The following is a 24100-nucleotide window of genomic DNA, read 5'->3' as shown; positions in this document are numbered from 1 at the left end:
AGTAGTAGTTTCGTAGTAAAATGCACACACATTACGATTTCTTATTTCAACGCTTGAAAGTTTGGCAAAATTACTGTATTTTTCGAAAGATGAAATTTAAACTATTGTTTATTGTGTCAGCTAAGTTTACGTTTGCTGTCATCTGTACTCAATCATATTTGGGGGTAGAAAAGTCATTGACACGAAGGAAGAAGAGGCAGAAATCACATGACTGCAACATGGCGGACAATCCTCCACGAGTTCGCAAACTTCTAGAAGCTGAACACGAAAGGTAAAGGCAGGATCGAGTATTTCCCAGCATTCAAGAACAGAACTGTTCACTGCTGTCAAAACTCTAGGTTGTCACTGTTGTGCGCGTGCTTCATTGTTCAGTAAACATGCATTGGATTGATCTTTGCCCCGAAGAAGAGAGTCGTTTCCTAAACCTCGATCAGGCAACAACAAAAAAAAAATAGGTGTGGTTACGGTAACATAGCCAAAAAAAATAGGGTAGGAAGGTAGGCAATCACTTTTTTTTTTATTTAACTTTTTTTTCTAATTTGTACAAATTAAACCTACTTGACACTGACAGGGAAATAAGTGTGCGACTCCGGCGCTTTCGCTTTCATTGCGTTTTCTGCACTCGTTTTCTTGGTTTTTTTTTTGTTTTTTTTTTGACAAATGTAATAAAAAGTTATAGGGTCGGCCCCTAAAAATAGGGTAGGTCGGGTTACCGTAACCACACCTATTTTTTTTTAGGCCTAAACCTTCTCGATCAGTACTATATCAGGCAAGGTATGAGGTGTCTGAAAGCGCCACCACACGGAAGGATTCTGCGGGCATCGCTTGCACACACACCCCCCCCCCCCCCCCCCATGGGGAGATATAGAGAGGACAAGAACACAATAGCAACTTTGAGAAAAGTTCTGATAACCTACCTGCTTGATACTTTCGTTGCTGGGGTACGTGTCGATCATTGTAAATCTCTGTACCTTTTTTTGTGTGTCTTCTTCCATTACAAATTACTTCAATCACATATATGGCCACAGTCATGATCTATTCTGCCAAAGTAGGCGGGAGGGGGGGGGGGGAGGTGTCGGCAATTCGAAGTACGTTTTTAGACACAAAAATATTTCTGGAGTAATTTTTGTTTCGTGCAGGTATGCAGATCTGCGCCAAAAATTCAAGGATCGGTATGGCCATGATCCAGTTTTCTATGCAAGGTCACCAGGAAGAGTAAACCTCATTGGTGAGTTTGTTTTAGAATCATAAAGTAATTAGCAACATAAACAGTACAGGGATCGCGTTTACCGGTAATTTCCGGTATTTTACCGACTGAGATTCGCCAATACCGATTAAGAGATGGGTGCTCGGTCAGACGAACCGATTGTTATTTGGTTTGACCGGGTGGTGGTGGTGGTGGTGGTGGGGGGGGGGGGGGGGGGGATAAAGACTAAAAAGAAAATCATTTGTATGTAAGAGAGAGAGAGAGAGTGTCAATAATAAAAATAAAATGATTGACTGATTTACGTGAGAGCATTGTGATCAGCTCATTATGTCAAACAGGTTTGTAAGATATTTAGCGCTATCACTGCAGTATAAGTTATATAACTCAAGATGATCAATCAGATATATGAAGAAAAGAGACAATTCAAAATTAGACAGCAGACAGACAGAATTTCTGGAAGTCTTTTTTTTTTTTTTTTACTGTGTGAACTGTCCAAAACTCAATTTGGTTCCAATTTTAAAATTGATTTGTTAGTTTCTACAAATGCACCCATAAATGAGTTTGTTTGTTTGTTCATGGGCTGAAACTCCCACGGCTTTTACGTGTATGACCGTTTTTACCCCGCCATTTAGGCAGCCATACGCCGCTTTCGGAGGAAGCATGCTGGGTATTTTCGTGTTTCTATAACCCACCGAACTCTGACATGGATTACAGGATCTTTTTCGTGCGCACTTGGTCTTGTGCTTGCGTGTACACACGGGGGTGTTCGGACACCGAGGAGAGTCTGCACGCAAAGTTGACTCTGAGAAATAAATCTCTCGCCGAACGTGGGGACGAACTCACGCTGACAGCGGCCAACTGGATACAAATCCAGCGCGCTACCGACTGAGCTACATCCCCGCCCCCATTAATGAGTGACTTGTTTCTTTGTATCTGTGACACCAGGGGAGCACATAGACTACTGTGGATATGACTGACTTGTTTCTTTGTATCTGTGACACCAGGGGAGCACATAGACTACTGTGGATATGACTGACTTGTTTCTTTGTATCTGTGACACCAGGGGAGAACATAGACTACTGTGGATATGACTGACTTGTTTCTTTGTATCTGTGACACCAGGGGAGCACATAGACTACTGTGGATATGACTGACTTGTTTCTTTGTATCTGTGACACCAGGGGATCACATAGACTACTGTGGATATGACTGACTTGTTTCTTTGTATCTGTGACACCAGGGGAGAACATAGACTACTGTGGATATGACCAAAGAAACTACAATGGGTGTTTGATATGACTGACTTGTTTCTTTGTATCTGTGACACCAGGGGAGCACGTAGACTACTGTGGATATGACTGACTTGTTTCTTTGTATACTGTGACACCAGGGGAGAACATAGACTACTGTGGATATGACTGACTTGTTTCTTTGTATCTGTGACACCAGGGGAGCACATAGACTACTGTGGAAATGACTGACTTGTTTCTTTGTATCTGTGACACCAGGGGAGCACATAGACTACTGTGGATATGCAGTGTTACCTATGGCCGTGGAGCAAGACATAGTGTTAGCTGTGTCAAACAACGCTGAAAACATCATCCTTGCCAACACTGACCCAGCATTTGAGTAAGACACTGTTGTTGTTGCTGTGGTGGTGGTGGTGTTGTTGCTGTTAACGCCATAAGCTTTTGGACACTTGCTGATTGGATTTTATTGTAAAAATGTATCGCCAGACAAAATATATGCACAGTCCCCACATCATCTTTACACTTATGGCTAAAATTATTTTTATGCAAGGCAAGTTAGATATATACTAATAAATATCTCACAGTAACATGGTGAAAATGTAAGAACTTTTATTTTTTGCCTTCTGAAATAAAGTGTAGTATTTCCTCGGAACTCATTTCTAAGAAGGAGAAAGCGCTGATGTAGAGCATGCACTGACCTATGAGCGAATGACCGGCTAAACAGGATAGCTGCTGATCACTGACATTTAGGTGACACAATTTTTTTCAAAAAAGCGTGCAATAAGATTAACATGCTTCACTAATCAAATGTCTGTGACTGGTAGCACCAACCAGCCACAGGGACATCAAAAAGATGTTTACATTTAAGTTTACCCAATAACAAAACCACAAAAAACAAGAAATTCCTCTGATAGGAAAAACACCCCCGTCAAAGGAAAGGGAAATAACCTTCTCAGTCGGTGGCAGTGAGAATGGTTATTTCCCTTTGACCAACGGGGGTGTCCGTCTATAAGTTGTTGTATAATTTTAATCCACCAATAACTCCCTAACCGTGTGTTTGACTGGTCCCAATTTTTGTAAGGACCGTCTCAGGAATGTATAGAACCTGTTCACCAAGTTTGGTGACGATTGGTCCGTTCATTCTTGAGATCTACTTGCGAACACAAACACCGCCACAAACACACAAACACATCGAGTGAAACCTATACACACCCCTATACCGGGGGTGTAAAAACTGAAAAAGTAAAGAAAACTGACAACATTTAAATATCAATGGCTGTTATAAATGCTATAAGGCAAAATAAATTTCATGTTCTTGTTCTTGTTCTAAAGCCTGTTCTTAGCTGAGCAAAGTTGACAAGGCGAAGTATACTTCACGAAAGCTGGCTACACGAAGCTCAAGCACTGAGTTTTCTGTAGTTTGGCAAGTCGACTTCTGGCTCAATTAAAGACCACCTTAACTTTTGTCACATTGACTGTTTTTTTCAGAGAGATGAGCTGCAAGGCGGCAGACGTCACTATCGACAAGTCCGACAGACGATGGCACAACTATGCCCTCTGCGGGATCAAGGGTGTGATGGAGCACGCCGGTCAAACGTCGGCCAAAGGGTTCAACGCCTTGGTGGTGGGTCGAATCCCAAAGAGTGCGGGTCTGTCCAGTTCCAGCGCGTTGGTCTGCTGTGCCGCTCTCGCCATGGCTCACGTCAATGGGTGGAAGTTCACCATGGTCAGTAGGCAGTGTTTTCTACGTGGGTTAAATGGCATACAGTGGAACCCCCTTTTAAGACCTACAAAAAATCTGAGAAAATTAGGTCTACAAAAAGCAGGGAGTTTTAAAACACAGGCAAATTGACAGGGAGTTTTAAAACACAGGCAAATTGACAGGGAGTTTTAAAACACAGGCAAATTGACAGGGAGTTTTAAAACACAGGCAAATTGACAGGGAGTTTTAAAACACAGGCAAATTGACAGGGAGTTTTAAAACACAGGCAAATTGACAGGGAGTTTTAAAACACAGGCAAATTGACAGGGAGTTTTAAAACACAGGCAAATTGACAGGGAGTTTTAAAACACAGGCAAATTGACAGAGTGTATGACCAGAAAAATCTAAAACAAAACTTAGGTTTTAACAAGGCGAAAATACAACATTTAGTCAAGCTGTCGAACTCACAGAATGAAACTGAATGCAATGCAATTTTTCAGCAAGACCGTATACTCCTAGCATCGTCAATCCACTGCTCGTGGCAAAGGCAGTGAAATTGACAAGAAGAGCGGGGTGGTAGTTGCGCTGAGAAGGATAGCACGCTTTTCTGTACCTCTCTTTGTTTTAACTTTCAGAGCGTGTTTTTAATCCAAACATATCATATCTATATGTTTTTGGAATCAGGAACCGACAAGGAATAAGATGAAAGTGTTTTTAAGTTGATCTCGAAAATTTAATTTTGATCATAATGTTTATATTTTTAATTTTCAGAGCTTGTTTTTAATCCAAATATAACATATTTAATGTTTTTGGAATCAGAAAATGATGAAGAGTAAGATGAACGTAAATTTGGATCGTTTTATAAAAAAATGTTTGTTTTTCACAATTTTCAGATTTTTAATAACCAAAGTCATTAATTAATTTTTAAGCCACCAAGCTGAAATGCAATATAGAAGTCCGGCCTTCGTCGAAGATTGCTTGGCCAAAATTTCAATCAATTTGATTGAAAAATGAGGGTGTGACAGTGCCGCCTCAACTTTTACAAAAAGACGGATATGACGTCATCAAAGGTATTTATCGAAAAAAGAAAAAAACGTCCGGGGATATCATTCCCAGGAACTCTCATGTCAAATTTCATAAAGATCGGTCCAGTAGTTTGGTCTGAATCGCTCTACACACACACACGCACAGACACACACACACACACACACACACACGCCCCGACCCTCGTCTCGATTCCCCCTCTCTGTTAAAACATTTAGTCAAAACTTGACAAAATGTAAAAAGAGGGAAGTGATGTGTACGTTTATTGTACAGCTATGGTTCTGTTCCAATCTTCTTACATTTTGCTTGGAAAAATAGCAGTCTTGTTTTTTCAGGTTGTTGTTGTTGTCCTTGTTTTGTAAAAGGGGGCTGATTGTAGCAATCATAGAAGCATGTATGTTATAAATAGGCCGTGAAAGGTAAATATGCGCCGAAATGGCTGCAATCTACTGGCCGTATAAAATTTCATCTCACATGGCATCACTGCAGAGCGCCTAGAACTGTACCCACGGAATATGCGCAATATAAGACTCATTGATTGATTGATAAATATAACTTACATCCTAGTGTTTGTGCTGCATTGGAACGGGAAGGGACAGACTCTTGTTTCACCAAGCAGTGTAAAACCACACCCTTACTCAAAGAGAGTTGTCAGAACAGATGGCCAAGTATTATCTGCACATTATCTTTGGGGAGGGAGGGGGGGTTAGCATGTTTTTATTTAAAGTACAAAACCATGTCTTCACTTTCAGAGAGAGTTGTCAGAAAAGATGGCCAAGTATTATTTGCACATTATCTTTGGGGAGGGAGGGGGGGTTAGCATGTTTTTATTTAAAGTACAAAACCATGTCTTCACTTTCAGAGAGAGTTGTCAGAAAAGATGGCCAAGTATTATTTGCACATTATCTTGGGGGAGGGAAGGGGGTAGCATGTTTCTTTTTGCAGTACAAAACCATGTCTATGTTTTCAGAGAGAGCTGTCCGAACTGACGGCCAAGTGTGAGCGCTACATAGGAACGGAGGGCGGAGGCATGGACCAAGCCATCAGTCTCATGGCTCAACACGGAATGGTCAGTTTCTTTTATGGCTCAACACGGAATGGTCAGTTTCTTTTATGGCTCAACACGGAATGGTCAGATTCTTTTATGGCTCAACATGTAATGGTCAGATTCTTTTATTGCTCAACATGGAATGGTCAGATTCTTTTATGGCTCAACATGGAATGGTCAGTTTCTTTTATGGCTCAACATGGAATGGTCAGATTCTTTTATGGCTCAACATAGAATGGTCTGCAGTTTCTTTTATGGCTCAACATGGAATGGTCTGCAGTTTCTTTTATGGCTCAACATGGAATGGTCTGCAGTTTCTTTTATGGCTCAACATGGAATGGTTAGTTTCTTTTATGGCTCAACATGGAATGGTCTGCAGTTTCTTTTATGGCTCAACATGGAATGGTCAGTTTCTTTTATGGCTCAACATGGAATGGTCAGTTTCTTTTATGGCTCAACATGGAATGGTCAGATTCTTTTATGGCTCAACATGGAATGGTCAGTTTCTTTTATGGCTCAACATGGAATGGTTAGATTCTTTTATGGCTCAACATGGAATGGTCTGCAGTTTCTTTTATGGCTCAACATGGAATGGTCAGTTTCTTTTATGACTCAACGTGGAATGGTCAGATTCTTTTATGACTCAACGTGGAATGGTCAGATTCTTTTATGACTCAACGTGGAATGGTCAGTTTCTTTTATGACTCAACGTGGAATGGTCTGCAGTTTCTTTTATGGCTCAACATGGAATGGTCAGATTCTTTTATTGCTCAACATGGAATGGTCAGATTCTTTTATTGCTCAACATGGAATGGTTAGTTTCTTTTATGGCTCAACATGGAATGGTCTGCAGTTTCTTTTATGGCTCAACATGGAATGGTCAGTTTCTTTTATGACTCAACGTGGAATGGTCAGTTTCTTTTATGACTCAACGTGGAATGGTCTGCAGTTTCTTTTATGGCTCAACATGGAATGGTCTGCAGTTTCTTTTATGGCTCAACATGGAATGGTCAGTTTCTTTTATGGCTCAACACGGAATGGTCAGTTTCTTTTATGGCTCAACACGGAATGGTCAGTTTCTTTTATGGCTCAACATGGAATGGTCAGTTTCTTTTATGACTCAACGTGGAATGGTCAGTTTCTTTTATGACTCAACGTGGAATGGTCAGATTCTTTTATGGCTCAACATGGAATGGTCAGATTCTTTTATGGCTCAACATGGAATGGTCAGATTCTTTTATGACTCAACGTGGAATGGTCAGATTCTTTTGTGGCTCAACATGGAATGGTCAGATTCTTTTATGGCTCAACATGGAATGGTCAGATTCTTTTATGGCTCAACATGGAATGGTCAGATTCTTTTATGGCTCAACATGGAATGGTCAGTTTGGGTCGGTCTCTTGTGTGGTGGTTATGGACAGGTTCCACTGTATGTTCTTTCTCAATCTGCTTCATGCCACAACAAGAGGGGTCCGCTACAGCTTTCAGAGTAAGGCGCTCACTTAAACAAGTATAATGCCCAAAGAAACGCAAGTTTCAAGATGAAAAAAAGAAGAAAAGTACCGGGGTGTCTGAAAACATTTTGATTTCTTTCATTCTGGGGCACATACGTACCAAATTCAAACCCTGTTATCTGTTGTTCCGACATTTTGTGCCTTATTCTCGGGCTCTATGCACTAAACATTACACATCCTAGAAGTTTTTTGTGTGTTTTGTGAGCAGCATAATAGACGAATTGAAAATGATTCTGTCACACACCCCTCGCTTGTGATTGGCCCCTCCGATGTTTTTGCCAGGTTTTGCAAGAAAAGGTCACTCTTCCACAGCTTATACAAACCCGACGGAGGTATTTCCCAAAATTGTATATTGTGATGCGTTATTTATCGATTGACCATTGGATTTCTCTTCTTTGAGCCATGTGACGTCAGAGTCCGACTAAAACTCATTTTTAGGCTGTTGTCCAAGAAAGACCTGCCTACACTACACATTGAGCGTAGTAAACTACGATTTTGGTCCCCAAACTACGCAACTACGCATGCTTGTCTTATACTACGCAAACGTTTCGTTTCGACTACACATTTTGACATTTTGAATACGCAAAAACGCGAGCGAGTTCCGATGCGTAATTTGTACTAACCGGTTGTGTACTGCGTGCAAAACATGCCCGGCGCCCGCAAGAGTAGCATAGTCAGTTGGTCTTGCTGCTGTTATTACAACTATCACGGGCGTTTCAGCACATACTTTTCTGAACGCGGTCACTTCGTAGCTCATTCTTTCTGGAGGGAAAAAAATGGCTACAGCGACGAACACGGATTCAGAATACTTTGGCGATCAACCGCCACCGAGCAAAAAAAAGAAGCTTGGTCAAACTCCCAGCCAGGCTTTTCTGCCAAAGTACCATGAGGAGCATCCATGCCTAGTTTCGTCGAGAAAAGGGAAGCATTTTGCCCACTGCACTGTGTGCAACACAGATTTTTCAGTGAAGCACAGTGGGCTTTACGACTGTAACCGCCACAAGAAAAGCACTTCCCATCAGGAATTCGAGAAATCCCGACCAAAGCAGAGGAAATTGGACTGTTTTGTGAAGAAACCCGATTGAACACATGCCCCCCCCCCTTTTTCAGGCCTTGCTTTACAAATGTTCTGTTTATATGCAAATTTGCCTTCATGTTGATACACATACTCCCAGTCCCTACTTTTTGTGACTTGATGTTCTCAGATTGTTCTAGGTCTTGAATAGGGGGTCCCACTGTATAAGGAACTGCATATATACCCCTCAACATAGTTTTTTTTGACAAATGTTCCAAACTACACAGTTAATAATTTTTTTCTTAACAAATAAACTTAATGCTTGGCTTGTATTTTTGTGGGGGCTTTGTTTGTATTTGTATAATAATAATAATAATAATAATAATTATTATTATTTATACGCGCACACCTTCCCAAAGGGAAGCTCGTGGCGTTTACAAAGGTGCTTCATGCATACACTCATACATAACAATCTCACAACCTTACATTTCCCACAATCAACCGTGCAAAAAAAAAAAAAAAAAAAAAATCTAAAAGAATATTAGGAGTATTGTTCACATTGTAATAGTTTTGTTTGGAGTGTTGAGTGTTTGTTTTAGTACGGTATAAGTAACTGTTCTGTTTTGCGGTTTGGGTTGATCGAATTGAAATACTACACATTCACCTGCCAAACTACACATTTGCCTTATTTTCACACCCAAAACTACACATGGTACATTTCAGGGGTAGGCAGGTCTGCCAAGACTACAAAAGCATGCATGCTTGGGTGCGTTCAATTGTAAACAATAAAAGGAGTTCAAACTAAAATAGATTGATACATAAATGTCATTTGAAATTTGACCAAAATATGACATTTGACACAGATCTCGACAGTCATTGTTCACTGACATTCTCGATTTGTGTAAAATGACATATTTTGGTCAAAAATACAAATAATGTATACTAGTGGCCACATTTGTTCTTAGCTGTCGAGTCAAAAGCTGGATCCCCTTTTATATTACAGGCTAAGCTGATTGAATTCAACCCCCTGAGAACAACAGACGTCCATCTTCCCTCCGGGGCAGCCTTTGTGGTCAGTAACAGTCTGGCCGAACACAACAAGGCCGCGACCTCCGACTTCAACACCAGGGTCATTGAGTGCAGGATTGCAATGCAGGTACAGGGGAACCCCTCTTTTAAGATCCTCCCCCCCCCCCCCCCCCCCCAATTTAAGACTCTGCGTTTTAAGACCTTGTTTTTTCAGACTTTCTATTCATACTGTGACTGGGAAAAAATACACGGTAATTTCCCTTCACAGCAGGCTCTGCAAGGTTAACTGCCGGCAAAGAGCACAAGCTATTTATAGTAGCTCGACATTTCTTCAATGCTGACGGCTAGACATCTGTCAATCGTTAAGTTCTCTGTTTGTGATGGGGTCTGGCTGCCGGCTAGATATCTGTCAGTCGTAGAGTTCTCTGTTTGTGATGGGGTCTGGCTGCCGGCTAGATATCTGTCAGTCGTAGAGTTCTCTGTTTGTGATGGTGTCTGGCTGCCGGCTAGATATCTGTCAGTCGTAGAGTTCTCTGTTTGTGATGGGGTCTGGCTGCCGGCTAGATATCTGTCAGTCGTAGAGTTCTCTGTTTGTGATGGGGTCTGGCTGCTGCTGTCTCCTTGAATGCTCTTGGGAACCTTTGCGTACCCATTTTGTAGTGCTTTAAAATTAGCTCTAAAATTTTCAACCCTGTTTGACTGGGTTTGCCTCCAAAGGTGATTGTTTGCTTCGTGCACTAGCTCGGTTACAATACCGTCTGTAAATTTACCCCGTTTGAGAGCCATTTTTTTCTCTGATTTTTGCAGCAGAATGATGTTTGTGGTCTTGGGTAATTATATGTGTGGATGTGTCTGTATGTATACACAGTGTGGGCAGCTGCTGATTTTCTAAGTTTATGTTTGTGTGTTTCAATGTTTAGCAGTTTTTGTTCTTATTTCCCTGGTGCGCAGATCATTGCAAAATCTAAGGGGTTGCCATGGCGACAGATTCGTCGCCTGGGAGACCTGCAGATCGAGCTTGGCGCCAGCCTGCAAAACATGCAGAAAATGGTGTTGGAGGAGCTCCACACGAAACCTTACCACAAGGACGAGGTCTGCAAGATCCTGGAGGTCACCACCGAAGAACTGGCTGAAACCAGTTTGAGTGAGAACACACTGGAAGGTGAGACATGGGTGCCAGCGGACTTAATTTAATACATTGGGGTCTTTCACTTTTCGACTGGAGGGTGTGGTTGGCAAAATACTTCCTTCATTTCTCTTCCAACATAAACTGCCTGAAAATGTCTGGTTTTCTGACAAGAAATACTCTGAAATAATCTGCTTGGTTTGTCTTGTCACAGTACTGATGAATTCCTCAAGTTTCTCTCTTCATTTATTTTAATTCTCTTGGTTTTTTGGTTTAGTGTGTGTGTGTGTGTGTGTGTGTGTGTGTGTGCTTTTGTGTTGTTCTTTTTGTGGCTGCTGCTGCACAATCATATCTTGTCAATATTTCAGTGTGTGAGTTCAAGCTTCAGGACAGAGCGAGGCACGTGTACAGTGAGGCCAGCAGAGTGCTGCAGTTCAAAGAGATGTGCGACAACCCGCCCCTGGACGCTCTCAAACAGCTGGGACGGCTGATGGACGAGAGCCACGCAAGCTGCCGGGACCTGTACCAGTGCAGCCACCCCGAGGTGGACACCTTGGTGCAGGCCTGCAAGTGAGTTTTGCAGTGACGTCATTTGGGAAGTGTTTACAGTGAAACCCCCCCCTTGTAAGACTTTTTCTCTTGTAAGACCTTGCTTTTTCACATTTTCTCTTCATAGTCTTTCGGATGAGACGAAAAACCGATGTCCCTTCGTGTACACTACATTGGGGTGTGCACGTTAAAGATCCCACGATTGACAAAAGGGTCTTTCCTGGCAAAAGTGTATAGGCATAGATAAAAATGTCCACCAAAATACCCGTGTGACTTGAAATAATAGGCCGTGAAAAGTAGGATATGCGCCGAAATGGGTGCGATCTGATGGCCGATGTGAATGCGTGATGTATTGTGTAAAAAAATTCCATCTCACACGGCATAAATAAATCCCTGCGCCTTGAATATGTGCGCGATATAAATTGCATAAAATAAAAATTTAAAAAATTTAAAATAAATCCCTGCGCTTAGAACTGTACCCACGGAATACGCGCGATATAAGCCTCATATTGATTGATATTGATTGATTGATAGTCTCTGTAAATTTACCCCCATTTTAAAACTCTCTCCTTTGTACATTTAGTCAAGTTTTGACTAAATGTTTTAACATAGAGGGGGAATCGAGACGAGGGTCGTGGTGTGTGTGTGTGTGTGTGTAGAGCGATTCAGAGTAAACTACTGGACCGATCTTTATGACATTTTTCATGAGAGTTCCTGGGTATGATATCCCGAGACGTTTATTTCATTTTTTGGATAAACGTCTTTGATGTCATATCCGGCATTTTGTAAAAGTTGAGGCGGCACTGTCACACCCTCATTTTTCAATCAAATTGATCGAAATTTTGGCCAAGCAATCTTTGACGAAGGTATTGCATTTCAGCTTGGAGGCTTAAAATTAATTAATGACTTTGGTCATTAAAAATCGGAAAATTGTAATTACAATTATCTTTTTATAAAACGATCCAAAATTACGTTCATCGTATTCTTCATCATTTTCTGATTCCAAAAACATACAAATATGTTATATTCGGATTAAAAATAAGCTCTGAAAAATCAAAATATAAAAATTATGATTAAAATAAAATTTCCGAATGTCACGATCGGGTGACAGAGACCAAGAAAGCGTCACTCAGTGGAGTGCCTGTTCTGGGTCAATGTATGATAGAAAGCGCCTGTGCGTGATATTGGACACAGCAGAGTTTTTGCTGACAGTGCTCCCGAGCACGGATGTTTTGAAACGCACGAGCTTCACAGTGCAGGTTTCTGCTGTCATAGGGCTGACGGTTTTTTTCGCTGACAGCGCGCACGGGATTTTCAGGGATTGAGTTTCTCGTGTCTTTTTCCTGCTTGGGGAGGCAGAATCGGTTATAGCTGGACTGGTTTGGTGACAAGGTCAGTCACGTGTTTTTTGGCTAGGTGGTCTGTCAGAGACTCAAGGACGACACACTTGACACCCAGCGGCAGAAGGGGAAGGACCTAACACACAGTTACTAGAGTATGATGGTTTTTCACCGAGTATCATATTCGGCACTCTAGGGGAACTTCCACAAGTTATTCCTTTCCTCTGCCACGTATTTTGCTGAGGACAAGTCGTCACATTTCCTTCGTCGGCGATGGCTTTCGCATAAGGATTCGACAAGGGGTTCTGGACGTTTTGGGTCACTGTTGACGAACAGAGACTGTTCCAGGGAGGAGGCGGACTTTGCTTCCATTGAGAGTTACAATCATAGGCTTTTGAGGTAATAAATCATTATTTAACGCTGTTGATGAGTCTGTGTTGTGGAATGAAATACTCTCTGTTGTTCTTTCCAGGTTAGCGCATAATTTACTCTCTGTGACGCTAAAATACTAATCTGTATATGGTTTTTGCAGATAGGGAGAGAAGGACGGAAAATGGCTGTTTTGTTGTTGTAAAAAGTCAGTTTTGTGCAGGCCCACGTGCTCGATGAGATATTTAAAGATGACATGTTTTAAGGTGGTGGGTGAGGGGTAGCTGACATGTTTAGTGCACCGATGCTTTCTGTTTGCAGCCTTCCTTCGTTCGTTCGTTTCGTTCGTTCGTTACGTTCCCGTAACATCGGCACGGCTGACTCTGGCGGGAACTGTTGAGGCTACGCTAACCAGGAGACCGGCTAACCAGGAGACCGGCTAACCAGGAGACCGGCTAACCAGCGGACCGGCTAACCAGCGAACCGGCTAACCAGCGGACCGGCTAACCAGCGAACCGACTAACCAGCATACCGGCTAAGCAGCAGCAGCAGAGATAAAGCTAAGTGCACCATGTCGTACGCACCCCGTTGACCACCGTTGTCTTTTCGTATCTATGATTTCATTGAAGTAGTGACAACGTGGGGTGTGTGACACCTGCACGAACTAGAGCTTTTCGAACAGAACATTCTCATTTCGACTGTATTTACACGGGTTCAGCGTGTTACTATAATTTTCTACATAGTACTGGCATTTTGTCAGTGAACACTGGTTTTTTGACGTGTTGAGAACGTAAAAGGAACATATTTTGAGTGAAGGCTCGAGGGAGGTGGAGAGTTTATACATAAACAGGCGTCTGAAACTTATACTTTTGTTGACTCTATTTAATTGTATGCCTGCGAGAGTGGATCGTGGTGTGGTTAGTTAATTAGTAGTAATTAACCGGTTCATAATCACCTTGAGTGATATATTGAAACGTGACACGTGGGGGCCAAGCCGGGATTTACTCAGTTAATTTCTGACTGATAAAGACCCACCAATTAAGGATAACTAAGAGCAGATAATCTCGTCAGTGCTCGACTTATTTTCTGCTTGGTGCTACCCTTTTTTGTATAGTTTTGATCATATACCACACCTTAAGCGATTCACATCTTGCAGGAAATGTAAATTGTAATTTGTGAGTTATTGTATGCGCTAACTGTGATTACTTCCCTTTCCTTTGTTTGTGAATCTTTGTTGTTGTACGTTCAGAGTTTTCCGTTGCAGAGAGCTGAGCGGGGTTAACGGATTTGTTATTCGTTTTACTCAGTTTTCTCTACATTGTTGTTTCGCATTCTGTAACAGGTTACATTTCTACCGTCTTGTTTTACTTGGATTTTTCTCCATATTTTGACTTTGTTGGAATTTTGGGGGGGAAGGGTCCGAGGACTTCTGTCCTAACCAAGGCTGTGGGAGACACTCTGTTTCACCGCAAAAAGCAGCCGATAAAGTAGGCCACGGCTGTGGGAAACACTTTGTTTCACCGCAAAAAGCAGCCATAAAGTAGGCTACGCGTTTTGTTCTACACCGTTTGGATTTTTCTTCTGCATTTTCCGGTTGCTGGATTTTTGTATCCACCGCTTTCATCACCGCGTGTTCTAGCTATAGCTGCGTTAGACTTACTTTGGTAATAAAGCTTTGCTAAAACTAACCATGGCTACAGGGGGATCTCCTACGAAGAGATTAACTTTTGAGACTCCTGGTAGCGAGGAACAGACAGAGCGAGACGCACGCGTTAGAGCGCGTAGTTTGCGTAAGCGCAAGGAAGTAGAACGGAAGGAAGAATTTGAGCGACTGACAAGAAAAGAAGAACGTGACCGACAGGACAAGAAGGACGAACTTGACAGACAAGAACGGAAAGAGAAAGACGAACGTGACAGACAGGAAAAGAAAGACGAGCTTGAGAGACAGGAACGACAGGCCGAACTTGACAGACAAGAAAGGGAACGGCAGGCCGAACGTGACAGACAGGACAAACAGGCCGAACGCGATCACCAGCTAGAACTAGCTAGGCTGCAGGCCGAGAAGGGTACGCTTACTCAGGCTAGCGCGCCGACGTTTGTTGCCGACCGTACGAGACTGCCGACGTTCGACGATGACAAGGACGAGCTCGACGACTTTTTACGCCGGTTTGAGCGCATCGCATCTGACCAGAAGTGGGAAGAGGCCACGTGGGCTAGCCGCCTTAGCACCTGCTTGAAAGGACGCGCATTGCAGCTCTACAACGCTTTGGAGGACGACGAGGCGAGAGACTATCAGGCACTTAAGAAGGCGTTACTCCAGCGCTTTAACCTGACTGCTGAAGCCTACAGACGACGTCTGCGTAACAGCAAGAGACTGAGCGGCGAGCTGAGTCATCAGTTTGTGGCACGCCTTAACCTCTACCTGCGGCGCTGGGTGGAGATGGCCGAAAAGGACTGGACCGTCAACGACCTTGCCGACCTCATAGTCATGGAACAACTGATGTCCAGCCTGCGACCTGAGGTGGTGACCTTCGTGCAGGAGCACCAGCCCAAGACTACTCAGGAGGCAGCCGACTGGATCAGAGTGCACGAGGACGCCCAGGCGATCTCCGGCAAATCTTCAGGCTCACGGCCAGGAAAAACGGGAAATTCGGGTTCTTCAGGACCCAAGGACGGGAAGGACGATCAGGGACACAAGGGATCGAGTTCCAGAACTGACATCCAGTGTTACTACTGCAACAAGCGGGGCCACGTGAAGAAGGACTGCCACAAGAGACAGGCTGACCAGAAGGGCGTTCACTTCGTTGGCAGTGAGGAGTTCAGGGACGTCACGAGCTCATGCACCATCCCACAACTCTGCGTTCCGTGCTCCAGGAAACATTTCCAGCCCCACTGCAACGTCTACGTTAACGGAGTGAAGGGCGAAGGTCTGCGGGACACAGGGGCAGACATGATAGTGGTTCGGGCGAGTCTAGTTCCAGCTATGGCCTACACAGGAGACAGCATCAGGGTGAGAATGGCCGAGGCATCTCACGCTTACGACTTGAACACGGCAGTGATCAAGGTCGTAACCCCGTTGTTCACGGGGACCATTGTGGCCGTCGTCATGGACGATCCTCCATGCGACCTGCTCATTGGAAACCGGGTTCAGTTTGTGGACGGCGTCACCAGGGAGGTTCCCGTTTATCGGTCTCCCGACGTCATTTCAGTGCTCACGCGGGCACAGGCGGAGCGAGAGGACAAACCTCTCAAACCCCTACCTGCTGCACGAGCTGCCCTGGGGAACGTGACCCCCGCGCTTCTCGCGAAGGCTCAGGATTCTGACCCGACCTTAGCTACTCCTCGGGAGCACGCGAAGTCGGGGAAGGTGAAGCTGAGCGGGAAGCATGGGAGGTCAAAGTTCCTCAGGGACAAGAAGTTGCTCTACCGTGAGTTCAGCAACCAAGAAGGTACATTCAAACAGGTTGTCGTGCCTCGCGAGTTTCGCGAGGGTGTCATGGCAACGGCACACGACTCGATTCTGGGAGGTCATCTTGGTACCAAGAAGACCACGGATCGTGTCTGGCGCCACTTTTACTGGCCAGGCATCTGCACGGATGTCCGACGTTTCTGTGCGTCCTGCGATAAGTGCCAGAAGGTGGTTGCCAAAGGAAGGGTGAGGAAGGTCCCCTTAGAGAAGATGCCGCTCATCGACGAACCCTTTCGTCGGGTGGCAGTGGACATCATCGGGCCCATCTTGCCTGCGTCTGAGGACGGAAACAGATACATTTTGACCATGGTGGACTACGCTACTCGATACCCAGAGGCGATCCCTCTGAAATCGATTGAAGCCACGCGAGTAGCTGAGGCTCTGGTTACTATGTGGTCCCGGCTGGGAATTCCATCAGAGGTACTCACCGACAGAGGCACGCAGTTCACGGGAGGAGTGATGGCGGAGGCAGCACGACTGCTATCACTGGAGCAGCACTTCACCACTCCTTACCATGCTCAGTGCAACGGACTGGTGGAAAGGTTCAATGGCACCTTGAAGACCATGCTGAGGAAACTAGCTCAGGAGAAACCACGCACGTGGGACAGGTACATCCCAGCATTGCTTTTTGCATACCGCGAGGTTCCTCAGGAGAGCTTGGGTTTTTCCCCATTTGAGCTGTTGTACGGCAGACAGGTACGCGGTCCCATGGCTATCCTGCGTCAGGCTTGGACGGACGAAGAAGCTGACGAGGAGGTGCAGACGACAGCGACCTACATCGTAGAACTCAGGAACAGGATTGAAGAGACCTGCAAACTGGCTCAAGAGAACCTGGGGAGAGCAGCACAGCGTTACGCGCGAGGATTCGACCGCAAGGCACGGCCGCGCAGCTTCAAGATTGGAGAACGGGTGTTGCTACTTTTACCTGTCAAACACAACAAGCTACAACTGCAGTGGCAAGGACCTTTTGAGGTGACAGCGAGGGTGGGCCAGAACGACTACAGGATCATGATGCACGGGAAAGCACGCCTGTACCACGCCAACCTGCTGCGCGCCTACATAGAGAGGACAGCCTACGGGGAGAAGAACAAAGACCAGAAGAACAAAGACAAGAAGACAGAGAAGGTTGCAGTCATCAGGGGTGAAACGAGGGGTTGCTCGTTCTTGAGGACGACCTTTCTGTCTGGAAACAGACCATCAGCCTCTGCAATATCTTCAGGTTGCAAGGTTGGCAAACGCCAGACTTATGCGCTGGGCGTTGATTCTCCAACCGTACCAATTCACGGTACGCGTCATTCCGGGCGCCAACAATGTTGGAGCTGACTTTCTCTCTCGGGCTGTAGAGGAGAACATGACTGTGAGCGAAACCGAGGTTTCGTCTTGAAGAGGGGAGGTGTGTCACGATCGGGTGACAGAGACCAAGAAAGCGTCACTCAGTGGAGTGCCTGTTCTGGGTCAATGTATGATAGAAAGCGCCTGTGCGTGATATTGGACACAGCAGAGTTTTTGCTGACAGTGCTCCCGAGCACGGATGTTTTGAAACGCACGAGCTTCACAGTGCAGGTTTCTGCTGTCATAGGGCTGACGGTTTTTTTCGCTGACAGCGCGCACGGGATTTTCAGGGATTGAGTTTCTCGTGTCTTTTTCCTGCTTGGGGAGGCAAAACTGGGTATAGCTGGACTGGTTTGGTGACAAGGTCAGTCACGTGTATTTGGCTAGGTGGTCTGTCAGAGACTCAAGGACGACACACTTGACACCCAGCGGCAGAAGGGGAAGGACCTAACACACAGTTACTAGAGTATGATGGTTTTTCACCGAGTATCATATTCGGCACTCTAGGGGAACTTCCACAAGTTATTCCTTTCCTCTGCCACGTATTTTGCTGAGGACAAGTCGTCACATTTCCTTCGTCGGCGATGGCTTTCGCATAAGGATTCGACAAGGGGTTCTGGACGTTTTGGGTCACTGTTGACGAACAGAGACTGTTCCAGGGAGGAGGCGGACTTTGCTTCCATTGAGAGTTACAATCATAGGCTTTTGAGGTAATAAATCATTATTTAACGCTGTTGATGAGTCTGTGTTGTGGAATGAAATACTCTCTGTTGTTCTTTCCAGGTTAGCGCATAATTTACTCTCTGTGACGCTAAAATACTAATCTGTATATGGTTTTTGCAGATAGGGAGAGAAGGACGGAAAATGGCTGTTTTGTTGTTGTAAAAAGTCAGTTTTGTGCAGGCCCACGTGCTCGATGAGATATTTAAAGATGACATGTTTTAAGGTGGTGGGTGAGGGGTAGCTGACATGTTTAGTGCACCGATGCTTTCTGTTTGCAGCCTTCCTTCGTTCGTTCGTTTCGTTCGTTCGTTACGTTCCCGTAACATCGGCACGGCTGACTCTGGCGGGAACTGTTGAGGCTACGCTAACCAGGAGACCGGCTAACCAGGAGACCGGCTAACCAGGAGACCGGCTAACCAGCGGACCGGCTAACCAGCGAACCGGCTAACCAGCGGACCGGCTAACCAGCGAACCGACTAACCAGCATACCGGCTAAGCAGCAGCAGCAGAGATAAAGCTAAGTGCACCATGTCGTACGCACCCCGTTGACCACCGTTGTCTTTTCGTATCTATGATTTCATTGAAGTAGTGACAACGTGGGGTGTGTGACACCTGCACGAACTAGAGCTTTTCGAACAGAACATTCTCATTTCGACTGTATTTACACGGGTTCAGCGTGTTACTATAATTTTCTACATAGTACTGGCATTTTGTCAGTGAACACTGGTTTTTTGACGTGTTGAGAACGTAAAAGGAACATATTTTGAGTGAAGGCTCGAGGGAGGTGGAGAGTTTATACATAAACAGGCGTCTGAAACTTATACTTTTGTTGACTCTATTTAATTGTATGCCTGCGAGAGTGGATCGTGGTGTGGTTAGTTAATTAGTAGTAATTAACCGGTTCATAATCACCTTGAGTGATATATTGAAACGTGACAAATCGATTTAAAAACAATTTCATCTTATTCCTTGTCCGTTCCTGATTCCAAAAACATATAGATATGATATGTTTGGATTAAAAACACGCTTAGAAAGTTAAAACGAAGAGAGGTACAGAAAAGCGTGCTATGCAGCACAGCGCAACCGCCACCGCGCTAAACAGGCTCGTCACTTTCACTGCCTTTTGCACTAGCGGCGGACTACGGTCATTGTGAAAAAATGCAGTGCGTTCAGTTTGATTCTGTGAGTTCCACAGCTTGACTAAATGTAGTAATTTCGCCTTACGCGACTTTTAAGACCTGATTTTCTCATGTTTTTGGAGGTCTTAAATGGTGGCTCCACTGTACCTTGACCACTCCTACACTGAAACCCCCCTTTTTAAGACATGACCAACTGGACCCCAAGCGTTACTTATTTTCTTCAAGCTCATTCTTCCTTGAGTGGATTGCCTGTTATCTTTCGATCGTAACACCTTGAAGAAGCACAACACAATTTGCAGTCATGATTGTGCTGCTAATATGCAAAAAGCAGGCAATCTTTTTCCAAGAATGTTCATTTTGAATGAAGAATGGGCGGGGATGTAGATCAGTCAGGGCGGGGATGTAGCTCAGTCGGTAGCGCGCTGGATTTGTATCCAGTTGGCCGCTGTCAGCGTGAGTTCGTCCCCACGTTCGGCGAGAGATTTATTTCTCAGAGTCAACTTTGTGTGCAGACTCTCCTCGGTGTCCGAACACCCCCCGTGTGTACACGCAAGCACAAGACCAAGTGCGCACGAAAAAGATCCTGTAATCCATGTCAGAGTTCGGTGGGTTATAGAAACACGAAAATACCCAGCATGCTTCCTCCGAAAACGGCGTATGGCTGCCTAAATGTTGGGGTAAAAAACGGTCATACACGTAAAATTCCACTCGTGCAAAAAAAAACCACGAGTGTACGTGGGAGTTTCAGCCCACGAACGCAGAAGAAGAAGAAGAAGAAGAAGAATGAAGAATATATTTTGCGCAGCACTGGTTGTCCACCCCGTAATTGACATATTGCTGCCTAAAAAAACCGATTGTAAGTAGAAGTTTCAGCCCATGAACACAGAGGAAGAAGAAGAAGAACTGGTTGTGTAAAATGTTGTCTTCTCCTTACTTTTCCAGGGAGGCAGGAGCTGAGGGTTCACGGATGACTGGCGCCGGGTGGGGAGGGTGTACCGTGTCCCTGGTGGAAGCCAACAGCGTCATGAGTCTGCTGACCAAAGTCAGAGACACCTACTACGCACCTAACCCCGCCAAGGCCTCTCGCGTCAAGGACGCCCTCTTTGCCACCCAGCCCGGCCATGGGGCCATGATCTATGAAGACTGATAAACATATTGAAAATATAAGTTTTATGCCCTCTCGGTAAAGCCATTAGTGGTACATGTATGTAAAAGATCATCATGTTCGTCATTTTTTGTCTTATCCTTTGCAGGGTCTCTAGCGTCAATGGTCTCTCTTTGCTACCCAGCCCGGCAATGGTCCTACGATCTGTGAAGATTGTTAATCATGTTAGTCATTGTTTGTCTTATCCTTTGCAGGGCCTCTAGCGTCAATGGTCTCTCTTTGCTACCCAGCCCGGCAATGGTCCTACGATCTGTGAAGATTGTTAATCATGTTAGTCATTGTTTGTCTTATCCTTTGCAGGGCCTCTAGCGTTAAGGAGGTTCTGTGTAGTATCCCGCCTGGCAACGGGCCATGATCTATGCAGGGTCTCTAGCGTTAAGGAGGTTCTGTATAGTATCTCGCCTGGCAACGGGCCATGATCTATGCAGGGTCTCTAGCGTTAAGGAGGTTCTGTATAGTATCCCACCTGGCAACGGGCCATGATCTATGCAGGGTCTCTAGCGTTAAGGAGGTTCTGTATAGTATCCCGCCTGGCAACGGGCCATGATCTATGCAGGGCCTCTCGCGTTTAAGGAGGTTCTGTATAGTATCCCGCCTGGCAACGGGCCATGATCTATGCAGGGTCTCTAGCGTTAAGGAGGTTCTGTATAGTATCCCACCTGGCAACGGGCCATGATCTATGCAGGGCCTCTAGCGTTAAGGAGGTTCTGTGTAGTATCCCGCCTGGCAACGGGCCATGATCTATGAAGACTGATAAACATATTGAACATTTAAGTTTTATGCCTTCTCAGTAAAGCCATTAATTATCATCATGTGTGTTTTGCTTGTGATCTTATCCTTTGCAGGGCCTCTCGCGTTAAGGAGGTTCTGTATGGTATCCCCGCCTGGCAATGGTCCTACGACCTGTGAAGATTGTTAATCATTTATTGTTTGTCTTCTTATCCTGTGCAGAGCCTCATAACTTATAAAATGTATTGTCAGGGATATGATATGAATTACGAGCCCCTATATACAATGTAGGTCCTTTGTCGCTGCCCTACACGCCACCAGGCGTGAAAGGCAGTAAGTAAGTAAGTATATACAATGTATTGTTGGAAAAGTACCGTACTTTCCGGGTCATAAGGCGCGACTTTTTTCCTCGAGTTCGACCCCTGCGTCTTGTATAACAAAGCGCCTAATCCGTGTATGAAATACGAAAAAAATCAAAGAGACCGCTTGAGTACCAGTCAAACAACTTGTGATAATGCATGTTTCAGCTACTAGGTACTGCCCTGCCTTTGATCTGGCCGCACACACAGATTTCCACTCTGTTAAACTCGGTCACTGACCCCGGTGCAGGAAGTGTTTCCTCTCTCAGATATGACAGGGGAACCACCTCTCATGGCAAAAACTGGGTCATTGACCCCTGGGAAGAAGGTCGTGTCTATAAACAAGGCCACCCAGCTATCACAATGCCTTTGATCTGGCCGCACACACAGAGCACACATATTTTCACTCAGTTAAAGTCGGTCACTGACCGGTCACTGACCCCGGTGCAGGAAGTGTTTCCTCTCAGATATGACAGGGGAACCACCTCTCATGGCAAAAACTGGGTCATTTTGGTGCGCCCTATCGGCCCCCTGCGTCCAATGGGTGACTGGATTACAATTTTTTTTAAAAAGAAGGGGGTGCGTCTTGTATAACGAAGCGCCTTGTCACCCGGAAAGTACGGTAATCAGGAGTACTCTTACGCAAAATTGCTCTTTCTTGTATGCAAGTGTGTGCGTTTACTTTGCATATTTTTTTGTGTGAGTTCAAACGCCATGTATAATAATATATAGCCAAAATATGAAAAAGGGTGCTGACTAGCTTTATATATACATGTATATTCCTTCAGGGGTTTGCATTGTAATAAATGGGTACAATGTGAAAAATCACTGTGACAGGGTTTTGGGTTGAGACAGGTTTGTTGCACACATGTACTTCATGTTTAAATATTTTAAAATGAACAAACATGCAGAAGATACCTGAGTGGTAATTAACTCTCATGGCAGCTTCTGTTTGCTCTACAAGATCAATTCGGAATGACTCTCTTGTTTGTCTGTGTCCCATGTAATGCATGCCTGCAATATACACTGCATGCAGCTGAAATACCTTAATTAGTCATAGATCTACATCCAATGACCTTAAATGTACATTTTGTGGGGTTTTACGGGTGCAGTTTTGAGTCAATTTTGAAAGTGGATTATTATGCACTGTGTTGTTAAAGGGCAGATTATACCTGCGCAGTTTCAGCAGCACAGACGACGCACTGTATATTATTGATGCTGCGATAGGGATTATGATGAGTACTTGGCCTGTTTTCCTTTCACGCAACGTGTAGCGGGCTGGGATAATCTGCAGTGCGTCGTCTGTCCTGCTGAAGTTACATATGTGAGCGCCAGGCCTAACGCCCATCCTCTGTTGTAATGTGGAGATGATGTCTTGGTCTATCTTTGAGTGCAACAGTAATAGGGTGTTGGTCATATTTTAAAAGGCTGTATTTCAGTTATTCAGTTATTTGTGACTGACAACAGTTATCCTACATCTGTTTTTACAGTGAATGTGTGGTCTTCAGATGATTTTGTTTTATCTCATTTTTCTTTGATTTTATGTTTTTATTTTGACAACTACGGTGAAACACCCCCCTTTGTACAAGATCCCGCGATGTAAGACTCCCTCCCTTTTAAGACCCTGTTTGTCTTATTCTCCTTATTTTTTTTTTTTTGGGGGGGGGGGGGGGGGGGGCAGTTCCTGTTCTGGAATGTTTCAGCTTTTCAAGCATAGTTTTGGCAGTTTTGTTTGTGTGTGTGTGAACATCACTTAAAAGAGAGGAATCTTGAAAGCGCGGTTCCACTGTATGATGATATTGGCTCAGGTGTTTCCAGTATTACCACTGACAAAAGCTGAGGTTGAAACACGAATTTTTAGATGCATTTCTGTGTATGGAATGTTTATGATGATATCCTTGTTGTAGTTCTGCATAGACACATTGTTTTCATCTGTTTCAACATTTCTTCGGCTCAACTGTATTCTGCAATAAAAGAAAAGATTATAATAA

General features: G+C 44.5%; 1 protein-coding gene across 3 annotated transcripts; it reads left to right on the top strand.

Moving 5' to 3' along the window:
• The first annotated feature begins 123 nt into the window (after positions 1–123).
• Positions 124–24100, top strand: LOC138946630 (N-acetylgalactosamine kinase-like). 3 transcript variants are annotated; one of them, XR_011449388.1, is made up of 10 exons: positions 124–271; positions 1140–1228; positions 2716–2836; positions 3946–4183; positions 6174–6272; positions 9784–9936; positions 10761–10971; positions 11304–11505; positions 20799–21340; positions 21726–24100. XR_011449388.1 is itself a non-coding variant. In XM_070318075.1 (9 exons), exons 1-9 carry the CDS (start codon positions 219–221, stop codon positions 21001–21003), a joined length of 1371 nt encoding a protein of 456 aa, XP_070174176.1. In that variant the 5' UTR covers positions 124–218; the 3' UTR covers positions 21004–24100. The 3 variants fall into 3 exon arrangements, 1 of the variants encoding a protein (XP_070174176.1); XR_011449384.1 differs by having other exon boundaries at positions 20799–21532; positions 21598–24100; XM_070318075.1 differs by having other exon boundaries at positions 20799–24100.

Source organism: Littorina saxatilis, linkage group LG1 (genome assembly GCF_037325665.1).
Source record: "Littorina saxatilis isolate snail1 linkage group LG1, US_GU_Lsax_2.0, whole genome shotgun sequence".
In the NCBI taxonomy this organism is placed as follows: Eukaryota; Metazoa; Mollusca; class Gastropoda; order Littorinimorpha; family Littorinidae; genus Littorina; species Littorina saxatilis.
The sequence above is the reverse complement of the archived record's forward strand: the minus strand, read 5'-3'. Positions and strand labels throughout refer to the sequence as shown.